Below are 12,862 nucleotides of genomic sequence, written 5' to 3' on the forward strand. Positions count from 1 at the left end.
TACCCCACCTTTCTCCTCACTGGAGACCCAAAGCAGCTTACACTGTTCTCTTCTTCAATTATCTCACAACCCTGTGAGGTAGGGTTAGTTGAAAGTAAGCCACTGGCCCATGGTTACCTAACAAATTTCAATGACAGACTAACCTGGGTCTCCCAGATCCTACTGTGATCCTCCAACTACTGCACACACATAACACAGTGTGAACTCACCAGAGATCAGCAACCCAGAGGGGTGTGCTGTTGGTAAGTGCATGGGCTAGCATATGTGCATGCTGTATTTCAACATGATGAAGTATACATAGAATACTTGTGAGGTACTTTAAAGTGCCTATTTAGAGCAACATATACAAAATTATTTTCTTGAAACAGGATTTTTTAATCCTTTAATGAGAGAATCAATAATTAAGAAGTCGTTTGGAAACTTTTCCATTAGCTAGGCTGACTACGATAAGCTCTTTCGTTAGTATCATCCATAAATTAGGTGGAATCATACACTAATATCTCAAAAGAGTACGTTCAGAAATGCACCGATATTTTAAAAAGTAGTTTTACTTATCTAATAAATGTGATTAGTTAATTTAATCCCTTCTAAATGTAAGTGGCACTAGCCTTTTTTTGAACTATGCGGGGAAAATAATAGGCATGATTTATTCTACACTCATGTTAGTATATTTTGTAGTGATCTTTGAAACTACAAGGTGGAAGTCCAGGAAAAAATTGCTTTTACAATGCAATTCTAAAAAACACTTGACTGGGATTCAGACCCATTGAACAGATCTGAACAGGATTCTGAAGACTTGTGCTCTCAGTGCCATAATGTATTGTATGGGTCCCTATGGGAGACTTTCAAGCAGCTCATTTCCTTTGGAAAAGCTGCTGTAGCATCCTTAAGAGAAGGTTCTAGCAAGATCAATACAGATCACTTTGAAGACTGCCATTATTATGATTTTTTTTACTTATGCTTAAAACCAAACTCTTTCTTACTCAGTTCAGTCAACTTCAAAGCAAAGTGGCTTTTTGTACAGCAAAAGCTTCTCATTGTTAAACTCAGCGCCAACAGATCACCCTAGGCTGGGAACAAAACACATGACATTAATACACTACTGATTACTGCACTGAATAAAAGGACGAACAGCTGTATATTGAACTAAGTCTCCCAAGTCTATAGCCCTTTATGTTCATTCTGCATTCTACAGATTCAAATCAGAGTCAAATTATTCTGCAGAACGGAGCAGATTATAGTACACCTTTATGAATTCATTTATTTGTATTTAAACACATTTATATGTATTATATTACAGCAATACTGGTAGTAAATGAATCTATAACTGATCAGAAAATGCTACAAGCACAGAGGTGAATTACTTCAATACCAAGGCAATTCCAATCAGTCCTCAAAAACCAAAGCAGTTATATGGTTCACTCCTGATGGATGCAAAATTCTAAAAGTCAATAAAATAGGAGTCCAGCAGCACCTTGAACACCAACAAAGATTTATTCAAGGCGTGAGCTTTCGAGTGCAAGCACTCTTGAATCTAATAAAGTAAGAGAACCTCTGCTGCCCAAATCCTGCTTTCCGGCCATTCACACCCCAACAGCATCTTTGCGGCACACGCCACAATTTCCAAACACAAACGCAATCCAGGGCTGGTACGCAGCAATCGCCGATGCCCAGAACAAGACAGATCCAAGCGCGTAGCCAAGTTGGTCTGGAGCAGCAGAACTAATTCTGAGACCAGCCAAGCTGCGTGCAAGGAATGAACTTTCCTGTGCGCGCACACTTCTTCAATGACACGGGATCCGAGGAGTGATGCGTGCTCACGAAAGCGCATATACCTTGCATAAAACTGCGTTGGTCTGAAAGGTCCGCGAGAGTCTTCCATTTCACGGGGAAACCTGGCCCAGCGCTGCGGATAGCCTTCTCCCTGCGGTGTGGAGTAGACGAAGGCCTTCCAACCCGTCCCATGGGACCCTGGCCCCCCGGGCCCGGCGAGCCGTCAAGGACGCGCTGCCCTCCTTCGAAAGCGCCGGCGAGGGAGGAAGGGGACGGACTCCGAGGGGCGGGTTGGCCTCCACCCGCCTTCCCCGGATCCCAGGCAAGGTTCCCCGGAGGGAGCGGCGGCGCAACCCAGGAACCGGCACCCTCACGCCTTACCATCGTCCGGCGAGCGCGCTACGGGAACGCCGAGGCCCCGGCCGGCCTCTCCTCCCTCAGAAACGAAAAGAGGAAGCGGCCGTCCCCTCCAAAGGCCCCTTCCTGCCGTCGAAAGGGCTGCCTACAGCGCGCCTGACAAACCAGCCCGCAGGAAACCGCGAGCCTTTGCCCCAGGGCCGCCCCCGAGGGCCCCGCCACCTACCTCGTTCAGCGCCCACCTGCGGCCGGCGACCCAGCAGCCCCCTCCTGTCCGTCTCCCTCGCCTGCCGCAGACTGAAGCAGGCGCTCGCGCTGCCGCAACGACACCCGGCTCGCGACTCCACCGCCGGTGCCATCGCCCGATCGCGCAACCAATTGCAAGCGCCCGGCACGCCCTGCTTGGGGTACGTCATCGCCTCCGTCGCCGTAGTAACCGGTGAGGACAGCTGCGCCGCGCCAGCCTGATCAGAAGGGGGCCACGCGCCATCTCGCCACGGGGACACCCGCCAATGAATCGCCCGGCAGATCAGCTTGTGCCTCCTCACTGGTCCGAAGCCTCTTGGCTTATTTGCATTTGGGCGTCCGCTGTCCAATCGGCTGCGTGCTTGGCAGCGGGAGAGAAGAAAGCTCCGGAGACTTTATTTCCATTTGTAAAGCCGCGATTCTCCCTACGCTTTGCAGTGTGGCTCCGCGCGCTTGTCCGGTTGAGTAGGCTGCCAGCTTTTGTGTAGCAAGCACAATTTTAGTCCTTTTGAGGATGCAAGGCGAACAGAAATGCAGCACAGTATACTGGATTTCTGCCTCCCATGTGCCATTTGAAATCACATAAACAGTGCCAGATTATGAGTAGGTGGACAGGAAGGGTTGTGTCAATGCTTGGCTCTTGCGGCCCTTTCTGGCATGTCCGGGGAAATGGCCTCTTCGGGGTCTGATGGTGAATATCTTCCGGGCCAGACGAGCCAGGGATTCTGGTTTTCTTGGGGAGGGGGCATGATCTCGGCATGAAATTGCGGGTCATTGTGGGTGGACAGGGAGTTGCGAGTTTTCTGCATTCTGCAGGGGTTGGACTAGGTGACCCTGCAGTTCACTTCAAACCCCATGATTCTAAAGGCTGTAAACTTAAAATTAACACACATACTACACTGCTGTTGATATTGTTGCTATTGTTATCAATCTTACTCAACCTTTTAGGCCTTTCAGGTTCTAGGAAGCCACAAGGTGGAATTCTGGCTACTGTGTTTTTAACTTGATGTCAGGGTTCTTAGACTACAGGGAAAGTATATGCACACAATTCAGTTGAATCCGTTTAATGGCAGCTCTTATGACAGTGTGATGCCAGCTTCATTTCCATCCACTCTGATTTAATTAAACAGGTTATTTCTCCTTTATTTATGTTTGCAATCTGAATATAGCCATATGATAAATGTTTTATAAAATAACACACCATTTAATAATAATAATATAATAATAATAATATATTAACTTGATTTCTGTAGCCCATCCTTCCCAGTTGACTCAGATTGGGTAACAATGAGACATACAATTTACTTTTACATTGATAAATCATTTCCAGATATTTCAACAGATATATTAATTAACTATATTAACTTATATTCTTAAACTGCCTACTTCAAAACCATGCAGCAGAAGCCTAATTCTACTGGGCTAGTTGGTGTTCTTGTGGATGTGTATTGTTGTTTTTGTGGATAGAGAGGTGAGTGTTTTCTTGTTTTTTATTTCCTGGCCTGAACCGTAGATCTGTTGGAACAACTCTGTCTTACAGGTCCTCCTGAACTGTTTAAGGTCCTAGAGTCACTGTACTAGTGTAGGCCTAAACAGAACTACACCATTCCAAGTCCATTCAAGGAAATGGTGCTGTTGTTCCTTGCCAGAACATAAAAAGGAGTCTCCAATCAAGGAACAGGGTGACAGGATAGACTCACAGTGTGTTCCTATGCTTGACTTAAGAACAGAAGAAGAGCCCTGCTGGATCAGACCCATGGTATGTCTAGTCCAGAATCCTGTCTCACACAGTGAGTTCCTCTGGAGAACCAAAAGAAGGGCATAGAGCCTGAGGCCTTCCATTAATGTTGCTTCCTGGCATGGGTGACTGCCTCTGAATATAGACATTCCCTTTATATACCATGGCTACATCATTTAACAAGGGAATCCCTAATCTTATTTAATTTGGGGGCACTTTTAGAATTTTGATAAATGTTTATGTAGAAGTTCATAAGTCCCTAGTGAATGTTGAGATAATGGGAAGCTTTTTAACAAAATGTACAGATGATATTCTTCTCACAGTATCATATACAATTAATTATGATTCCATTTCCCCTGTATGTTGGAAATGTTGATAAACAGGTAAAAATCCTCCTACACATGTGATGGGAGTGTCTGAATGTGTGGGTTTATTTGACTGAGATCTATAACAGGATAAGCAGTATACTTGGGCATTGTAAATCAGAGATCCTTTCAGTGGATCTTCTGGCTTTTATAGTTGCCCTAGAAGATACAGCAGACTTTCAACTTTTTTATTGTTGAGAAACCCCTGAAACATTCTCCAGGCTTTGAGAAACCTCAGAAGTGGTGCAGTTGGATATAATTGGGTTGGAAGCATAGCTGTGTACACACCCACCTGGGCTCCTCCCCTTCCCACCCCCTGTTGGCCCATTATTGGCCATTGGGGGGTGTTAAACACAATAAATGTTTAACAAACATCAGTTTAATTTACAAATATAAAAAATTAATTAACTCCCACCCTGGTTGAGAAAACCTGATATAGAGCATAAATATTGTATTAAAATTCTATAGCAGTAAAGCTTTTGCTAGCATGAATTTGAAAACAACTGGTACCAAAAACAAAATTATGAATAGCTACATAGATTGGGTTTGTAATCTTGACAGATAATGTGCAAAGGTTTAAATTAATCTGGGGAAAGCAAGTCTGCTTTAATTACATGTTCTTACAATGTTCACAATTGTTTATATTATTTATTTATTTAGATTTTTATACCGCCCTTCCCTACGGCTCTAGGCGGTAGGGAAAGATTTACATGGAATAGTATCAGTATCAATATAACAATATAACAACAAACCAACTAGAACTAGAATAGTATTTCAACAACAATAACTTTGACACTCCCTTGGTAGGTTCGACCTCTCAGTCTGAACTTTATGAACTTTATAATACAATGGAGCAACATAAATTCTAGAAGGAATGTAAAATTCTCTCTACCAATAATTTCTTGTGAAATAAGTTTATTGAATAAGTATTTGATGTGTTGAAAATTTGGGTTTTTCTTTTTTACAATTTTTCTCATTTAAAAATAGCAGCCATGGGGGTTTCTAACCATAACCTTCCACATACATTTTTTAAAATATAGATGTAATGACACATTTGGTATTTGGTAGTGATATATAATTTCAGTTTGGTAGGGATTTATGAACATTTCAGGTGATAGTAGGGTTGCCAACTCTTGGGTGGGAAATTCCTTGAGATTTGGGAATGAAGCCTGGGGAGATCAAGCTGGGGAAGGGAGGGAGGGGCCCAGGCAGAGTATGATGCCATAAAGTCTACCCCTCAAAGCAGTCATTTTTTTTCAGGGGAATTGATCTCTGTGATATACAGAGCAGTTGTAATTCCAGATTTTCAGATCTCGCTTGAAGATTGGCAATACTAGATAATAGTGTAATTGCCTGAGTATACTAATATTTATCCATCCAGTTGAAATAAAATGTGGTGGTTGTCCTTACTTACCAACAGCTGTTTTTGGTTGGGTGGGGAGAAAGAATGTGAAAAGAGCTGAAGAAACATGAGCAGATCAAAGGAGTATGAAGAAGAATGGAACTGGAAGAGATAAGGAATGAGTGTGTAGGGAACCATGAAACAGAGCAGTGGGAAACAACAACCAATGGTGCTACCCCGGGGATTGCAGATTTAACAATTTAAGTCTCTTCACTCTGAGATTCCAAAGCACATCTACACAGTTGAATAGGGCTACCATTCCCCAGGTGGCACCTGGAGATCTCCCACTCTTACAGTTAATCTCCAGACAACTAAGACCAGTTCCCCTAGAGGAAATGGCTGCTTTGGAGGGTGGGCTGTATGGCATTATACCAGGTTGAGGTCCCTCTCCTCCTCTCCCCCAATCCCATACTCCATCCCCCAAATCTCCAGGTATTTTTCAACTCATAGGTAGCAACCCTACAACTGAGAAACGGACAGAATATATCTGTCCGTGTGCTTAAATATATTAAATTCTACCTTTTGAAGCATACATGTCCTCCAGATGGATTGATCTCTGTTACCTAAAGATCCGTTGTAATCCCAGGAGAGCTCCAGCCTCCACTTGGAAGTTGGCAACCCTGCTTGTTTCAGACAATGGTGTCTACCTGTAGGCTTCCCAAGAGATATGGTAGACAGCTGATTCCTCACTCCCCACCCAAAAACAAAAAACAAAACACCCCCCCCCTCCACGATGCTAAGGCAGTTGAGGCTATGCCATATGTTAAAGTTGGGCCCAGCCTCAAAAAAAGAGGATCAGGGAGAAGACAATCAGCCCTCCCAGGACAATTAAGTCCCATCTCTTTTTTGGTGCACTAAGGTTGGAAACAGTTGATCATAAACCTCAGCCCTCCCCTCTTGAACTGACCCTCTTAGGCTTTACTAAAATTTCCCAATTTAGGGTACCACAATCACTGTTCTGCTAATAAAGTCTGACAACCTAAGCAAACCAACCTAAATTTCCTTTGGAGCTTTTTTTTTTTTTAATGGTATGTTCTGCCTGTTCAAATGCAAACGTGTATGAAATAAATTAAAGTTACAAATCCTATACACATTTGCCTGGGGATACATCCTATGTCACTCAGTAGACACAGTATCTATCTGCATGCCTGTTAATGTGGTTTATTTTTAGAGATGTTGCAACCACTGTAATCCAATATAGCTCTTAATGTTTCCTGGCTTCCTTGGCACGATTTTCTTCCTCTTCTCTCCAGCTGATTGACAGAGATAGTAATTACTTTGCCTTCTGGTTTTTGAATACGGTATTTTAATACCGATCACCTTTACAGCCCTGAAGGACTACGATTCCCAGAGTGCAGTGGGTTCGTGCTTAGGCTGCCTCTTTAGGGCGGGAAATGTTGTCTGAGGGGATGTTTTTCCCGTTAGGTTCGTGAGGGATAAAACTCACCTTATAATAGATATTCCTGAGGGGAGGGGAAAAACAACTTCCCCCCTCAAAAAAATAAATAAATAAACCCTCCATTGGAGAGATGGCCGATACTTCCGATAGCGATAGTGATGAGACAATAATTGAGGGTTCAGTGGCTGAAAGCGACCTGGACGAAGAGGAGCTCCACGTCAAGAGGTGACAAAATAGAGGCAGGCAGGCCCGCTCCAGAGAAAGCATGAAGGATCGACTCCCTGCCTTTAAGCTCTTGAAAGAGGCAAATTAGTGTCTTTCGTGACTCCGGGCTACGGAGATATACATGCCTTGTTGGCATTTAAAGCGTTAAATTTCTGGATAAATGATTATATTTACAACAATATAAGAATAACTTTGTTTTCATAGCTTGCGCTTCCCGATTGGCTCAGGGCGGGTAAGAGCAGCAAGGAATAACGGTGCCTCTAAAGACATTTGTAAAAACAATTAAAAATGACAAAGGTTGGGGAAGCTGGGAATGTGTCATTCATAGCTGTTGCTTTCACAGGAACGTATCCAGCAGCCCTACTTTTTAATAGTTGCGCTTGTGGGGAGGGGGAATTGTATGTTTTTTGGTATGCAAATCTATTTGGGTGTCTGGAAAAATGCAGTACTCCCATTAAAGAAATACTAGATGAATACTACCTTTTCCCTAGAAAAAAACCCTAGAATATTTCTGGAATATTTGTTAATGGAATTAGTTGTTTCTTGAGACATCTTTTTTTTTGTTCTTATGGTTGAGTGACATGTTTTTTTTTATTTTCTGTACGTGAACAGCTAGAGGGCAATAGTAATATTTTTTGGCATTATAAGGGGTTAATCTACATTAAAACAAATTAAAAAGGTAAAAGGAACTTGGTTGTGGGGAGAAATTATGGGGAATTAATTTTGGAAAAGGCTGATGGAGAGAAAACTAACATTGTACTTTTGACAAGAGGCTGATGTTTTGAAAATTATTATTTCATAACAACCATACGCTCAACACATATACATCAATAGATAGATATAAAAATATTTATTTATTTATTTGATTTATATACCATCCCCTACTATGAAATAATAAATATACATAGATGCACGCAAAAAAACCCTTTCAATTTTCATTACTTTCCTGAAACCATTTGGGGAATATATTTATTATCATATATATATTTTCATTAAAAAATTGGATGAATATTATTTAGCAGAAAATTAGATTCATTGGAATAGCATTAGAAGAGTTGACCCAGGAATATGAAACTTCTGCTTATACAATTATAAAGTACACAATCCTGGATATAAAAATATCAAGATCTTATTAGTGCTGCTAAGAAAACTTGTTCACGTTGAACTTGGACAAGCCTATGTGCTTGCCAGGTCCAACGTTTTGCCTTCTGCAATGATAACAGGTGGATTTCTTAAAATCCTGCACCCTAATAAATTGTGCCTTTGCAACCAAGGTTGTAAAGACTCTGTTATTTATGTTCTACTAGGGGCCAAGCCTGTTGCATTCAGGAATACAACGGGCATTAGATTGGGGGTGGGAGTGGGGGTGGAAGAACTCCGTGGACAGCCTCCTCTTTCCCCTGCAGGCAGCTGTTAAGGAACTCATTGGCAGGGCAGCTTCCACGCAGCAGGGAGGTCCTATGGCTGGGTAAGAAGAGACCTACCCAACCTGGATGGAGCGCAGTTGTCAGTAGCTCACTCCACAAGAAACATTAGGTGTGATTCTTGATGCCTCCCTCTCCATGGAGGCACAGGTCGTGTGGCAGACCTTTTACCACCTATGCCAAGCTAAGTTACTAGTGCCCTACTTGGCCCCAGAACACCTGGCCACAGCATTTTGGACCAGTTGAGGTTTCCGGATCAAGGTTAAAGGCAGGCCTGCGTGGAGTGAATTGCAGAAGTCTAGTCTAGAGGTGACTTTTACATTGCTCACTTCAAATGCAACTATGAATTTTTAATCACTGAGATTCTGAAGCAGATAACACCATCACATGAAAAAGGTTTTACATTCTGTAGCAATACTTGTAAGTAGGAGGATTACGAATTTATGTATGAAAAATACAAATGTAGACTTAAGTCCTTGAGATGAATTTAGGGCCAGGATTCCCAGCCAGGGGTCTCAGGACTCCCAGGGATTTGCGGGAGCTCCAAAGTGGTTCTGCGGCATTTCCTCTCCTGACATAATGGACTCAGCCACAAACTAGAGAACTGATCACTTTGCTAGTTCTCTTGTGGTTTCTGTGCCAGGGAGGGGGTGGAGCTTGCATATCTATTCCCTCCTTAAACCACGTCTTATCTCCCCTCAGCCTTCCTCAAAACTATCTGTTAACACAGTGACATGCAACTTATTGAGGCATGGTAGGGAGGCATGGCCAGCTGACATAATTTTCAGGGCTCCTTGAAACCTGAAAATTATTCCAGGGGCTCTACTGTGGTCAAAATGTTGAAAAAGGCTGATATAGGGTATAGGTGCAAAGGAGAATAATTGTACTTCCTAAAACTACCTGACTAAAAAGTACGGATTTTCTGCCCCCTTTTGCTTCTACATCCTACATCATCCTACATAACATCCTACATAAAATGGCCATCCTTCCCAATGCAATTAAGATTAATGTATGTTTAATCTATTCACTATGCCTTGCTTTGTTTTTGGGTGACAGGTTTGAGTTGTCGTTGGAGTAAGCAGATATAAATATAGTAATAGATTTTAATTTATTGTAATCTTTCATATTGTATTTTCCATTTACAAAATAAAATAGACTGTGGCTTACAGTATTAAAACCCATATAAAACATTTTAAAATAAATAGTAGTCATTAAACATTCACAAGGACCAGAGATAGGCTAGTAGAAAAAAGCATTCCAGAATAAACAAGTTTTCAGGGGATGCTGTAAAGCAGTGGTCCCCAACCTTTTTATCACCGGGGACCACTCACTGGGGACCACTCAACGCCTTTTACTGAGGCCCGGTGGGGGGGGGTAGTTTACTCCTCTACTCTCAACCACTGCCCTAGCGCTCTCTGATCGCTATGGTAATGTTTAAACATCCCTTCGAAATAAGATACAGACATGCCACAACAATGAAGTGTGTTGTAAAGGGCTGGGGGGAATGAAGTAAAGGGCCGGGGGGGGGGAGAAGGCGTCCTTCGGGGCCCACCTCCAATTAGTCGAAGGACCACATGTGGTCTGCGGCCCACAGGTTGGGGATCGCTACTGTAAAGAACTATTTATAATGTAATGGGAAGCAAGTTACAAAGAGCAGAGTTGATTGTCTAGAAAGACCTCTGTGCTTTCCTGCTGGTGAGCTAATAAGCACTGATGGAGGAAAACCACAAGCAGCTTAGATCTTTTAGCACCTTGTGTTGGGCCCATAAACACCATGACAACCAGTGTAATATGCTTGCTGCATACAGTTCCTGTAAACACCTTGGAGGGCCCACATCCAGCCAGTGCTGAGGCAGCTGCATTGGTTGCCAGTTGCAGCCCGGATCAGGTTCAAGGTTTTGGTTTTGACCCTTAAGGCCCTTTGCGGTCTGGAACGCATATATCTGAGGGACTGCCTGTTGCCCTATGTCCTTCTTGGTACTAACTTCTTGGTGGTCCCTGGCCTCCAGGAAGTTTGCCTGGCCTCGATCAGGGCTGGACCTTTTCAGTCCTGGTCTCAACCTGGTGGATTGAGCTCCCGGAAGAGCTGAGAGCCCTGTGACAGCTTCCAGCATTCCACAGGACTTGCAAGATGGAGATCTTCCACCAGGTCTACAGTTGAGACCAGGGCATAAATCAGATGGGCCCCCTAGAAGAGAGTGCCACCAGGCCAAACCACCGCTGCTGGTGAACTGCCAGCATGCATGGCACACCCTATGGCACACTGAGGCACAGCCTGTTGAGGCTGGGGGGGGGGTAGTGATTTTTCCACCAGGGTACATCATTTTAATGGGGATTATAGTTATGTTTCATGTGAGGGTTTTAGAAGAAGAAGAAGAGTTGGTTCTTATATGCTGCTTTTCCCTACCTGAAGGAGGCTCAAAGCGGCTTACAATCGCCTTCCCTTTCCTCTCCCCACAACAGACACCCTGTGGGGTGGGTGAGGCTGAGAGAGCCCTGATATTACTGCTCAGTCAGAACAGCTTTATCAGAGCCGTGTCGAGCCCTAGGTCACCCAGCTGGTTGCATGTGGGGGAGCGGAGAATCGAACCTGGCATGGCAGATTAGAAGTCCGCACTCCTAATCACTACACCAAACTGGCTTTATTGTGTAACCCGCTGCTTGCCAAGGGTGGCAAGAAACAAATCCAATAAATAAAAATAAAAATACACTAGCTATCACATTCTGAAGCTTTTGAGCTATCTTTAAGTTCCCATGAACTGTCTATTACAGTAGCTTTAATTGGATGTTGCGAAGGTATGTGCAGCTATAACTAGGGCATAAATATCTTTTCAATTGGTTTCACATTAAATACTTGAGCTGATAATTCAACACAGTAATAGGGTTTTGTGGCTTATACTTCTAGGTTATCTTTAGTTGCTAAGGATGTGGTATCAACAGCACACAATAACATTACTACAGAAATGAAGGTTGTAAGTGGAGGTAAGAGTTTTTCTCCCATCAGATGGCATCTTTTGTTTTATGAATATGAAATTCGATGTTCTATGATTAAAATTTTTTTTAATGTTGATTACATCTTAGAACTGAATTGTGTGTGGTCTAGCACTCCCAGAACTTCACCTGGCTAACTAACAAAATAATTTTTCCATTCCTTAATTTTTAAAAAAGGCTTCCACTTCCAATGGAAAGCTTATATCCTCCCCCCACCCCAAAACCAGGAGTGTGCTTCCATGGGGAAGTAGTGATGAGGGGGGTTCGCTGACTCAGGTTTGTTTGTTTGGGAGGAGAATCTGTTAAATATGAACTTAACAAAAAACAGTTGTATGACTTTTTGCTTGAATGAAGATTTCTTTGGAACAACTATTACATTCAGTCAAACTTGCCTTTGGAGAATAAAATCAGAGTACAGTAGCACCTTTAAGACCAACAAGGATTTATTCAGGGTGTGAGCTTTCGAGTGCAAGCACTCTTTGTCACACTCGAAAGCTCACGCCCTGAATAAATCTTCATTGGTCTTAAAGGTGCTACTGGAATCTGATTTTATTGTGCTACTTCAGGTCAACATGGCTACCCATTTGAATCTTGCCTTTGGAGAGTTGAGCTCTGAAAAATATCATTTTGCAAGTTTGAACAGAATTGACTGTGCATGGTATTTCATTCTCCTCTGATGATGTTACCAAGAATCACATTTCTGAGCAAATTTATACTTTTAAAAAATCATTTTTAATGGATGGACATCATTCATGTGATGCTTTTAGTACTTTGACCATCTTTGTAGTCTCTCTCATTAATTACCTTTGTCTGTTGTTATAGAACAACTATCTCCAGAGATTCAGCTTATTTATAAAAACAGCGCTAGCACAGATATGCTGAAACATTCAGAGCAAATTATTCCGGTAGGTACATGTCTTCAGTATTCCAAGTGATTTAACT

At 42.7% G+C, this 12,862-nt stretch overlaps 2 protein-coding genes across 9 annotated transcripts in view; one reads left to right on the top strand and one right to left on the bottom strand.

Annotated features, from left to right (window-relative positions):
* The window catches only part of HMGCR (3-hydroxy-3-methylglutaryl-CoA reductase), a 31,389-nt gene extending 28,875 nt beyond the window's left edge, over window positions 1-2,514 (bottom strand). Inside the window, exons 1-2 of one of the 4 annotated variants that reach the window (XM_077347394.1) lie at window positions 2,357-2,479; window positions 984-1,070 (exon numbers count right to left, since the gene is read on the bottom strand). Coding sequence is in view for 1 of the 4 variants with exons in the window: in XM_077347391.1 (XP_077203506.1) it covers window positions 1,836-1,882 (47 nt within the window). In the remaining 3 variants the exon portion in view is untranslated. Of the gene's footprint in view, window positions 1-983; window positions 1,071-1,835; window positions 2,077-2,154; window positions 2,268-2,356 lie in introns of those variants that run through there. The other 3 variants (XM_077347392.1, XM_077347393.1, XM_077347391.1) reach the window with 3 other exon arrangements.
* Window positions 2,515-7,278: 4,764 nt separating this feature from the next.
* Window positions 7,279-12,862, top strand: part of ANKRD31 (ankyrin repeat domain 31) — a 51,240-nt gene continuing 45,656 nt past the window's right edge. For 3 of the 5 annotated variants that reach the window (XM_077347395.1, XM_077347399.1, XM_077347400.1), the window contains exons 1-3: window positions 7,279-7,505; window positions 11,835-11,911; window positions 12,743-12,825. In XM_077347395.1, the coding sequence (XP_077203510.1) occupies window positions 7,411-7,505; window positions 11,835-11,911; window positions 12,743-12,825 (255 nt within the window). In that variant the 5' untranslated portion in view covers window positions 7,279-7,410. Of the gene's footprint in view, window positions 7,506-7,525; window positions 7,738-11,834; window positions 11,912-12,742; window positions 12,826-12,862 lie in introns of those variants that run through there. The other 2 variants (XM_077347397.1, XM_077347396.1) reach the window with 2 other exon arrangements.

The sequence above is a fragment of the Paroedura picta genome, chromosome 7 (assembly GCF_049243985.1).
Source record: "Paroedura picta isolate Pp20150507F chromosome 7, Ppicta_v3.0, whole genome shotgun sequence".
Lineage (NCBI taxonomy): Eukaryota > Metazoa > Chordata > Lepidosauria > Squamata > Gekkonidae > Paroedura > Paroedura picta.